General features: G+C 45.2%; 1 protein-coding gene across 1 annotated transcript in view; it reads right to left on the bottom strand.

The window, feature by feature from the left end:
• Positions 1 to 788: 788 nt before the first annotated feature.
• The window catches only part of LOC101500384 (uncharacterized), a 2493-nt gene continuing 2453 nt past the window's right edge, over positions 789 to 828 (bottom strand). Inside the window, exon 3 of the mRNA XM_073363438.1 lies at positions 789 to 815. Within this exon, the coding sequence (XP_073219539.1) occupies positions 789 to 815 (27 nt within the window). The remainder of the gene's footprint in view (positions 816 to 828) is intronic.

Below are 828 nucleotides of genomic sequence, written 5' to 3'. Positions count from 1 at the left end.
ACTGTGCAGAAACCACCAGCCTCCCCTCATACAACAACACTCCTCGCACATAAGAAAACCCAAACTGAACCGGTTTATTCTCCTTGAGCGCAGAAATGACTTTCTGTAGAGCAACATCTTTGTGGACCTCTTCAATCACTTCAGCCCTACCTAGCCACTCTGGGACATGTATCAAGGAGGTCATTTCCCCACTATCATGCATACGGGACAGTGAATCTGCACCTTTATTCTCACGTCCGGGATTGTAAATGATATCGAAATGATATCCAAGAAGCTTTGCTGCCCAATTTTGTTGATTCATGGTGCAAATCCTCTGTGACAACAACTGTTTTAGACTCTTTTGATCGGTACACACCGTAAATTTTCGCCCTACCAGATAGGGACGCCAATGGTTGATAGCAAGAGCCACTGCCATAAGCTCTTTTTCATATGTTGATTTGGTAAGATTGCCCTCCCCTAAGGCTTTGCTAAAATAAGCAATTGGCCTCCCTTCTTGAATTAAGATAGCACACAGCCCATTCCCAGAAGCATCACTCTCAATAAAGAATTCTTTCTGAAAGTCTGGAAGTGCTAAAACAGGGGCATATGTTACCTTTTGCTTTAACAGTTGAAAGGCTTGCTCAGCACCATCTCCCCACTTGAAGTTGTCCCTCTTCGTCAGCTCAGTTAGTGGCCTCGCCATTTTGCCATAGTCTTTGATGAATTTACGGTAGTAGCCCGTAAGCCCCAAAAACCCCCCGCACTCCTTTCACATTCTTCGAGTGGGCCACTGTAAAACATTTAGCACCTTAGCGGGGTCCATCGCTACCCCTTCGCTAGAAATGATAT

This window comes from Cicer arietinum, chromosome 1 (genome assembly GCF_000331145.2).
Source record: "Cicer arietinum cultivar CDC Frontier isolate Library 1 chromosome 1, Cicar.CDCFrontier_v2.0, whole genome shotgun sequence".
NCBI classification, from domain to species: Eukaryota; Viridiplantae; Streptophyta; class Magnoliopsida; order Fabales; family Fabaceae; genus Cicer; species Cicer arietinum.
The sequence above is the reverse complement of the archived record's forward strand: the minus strand, read 5'-3'. Positions and strand labels throughout refer to the sequence as shown.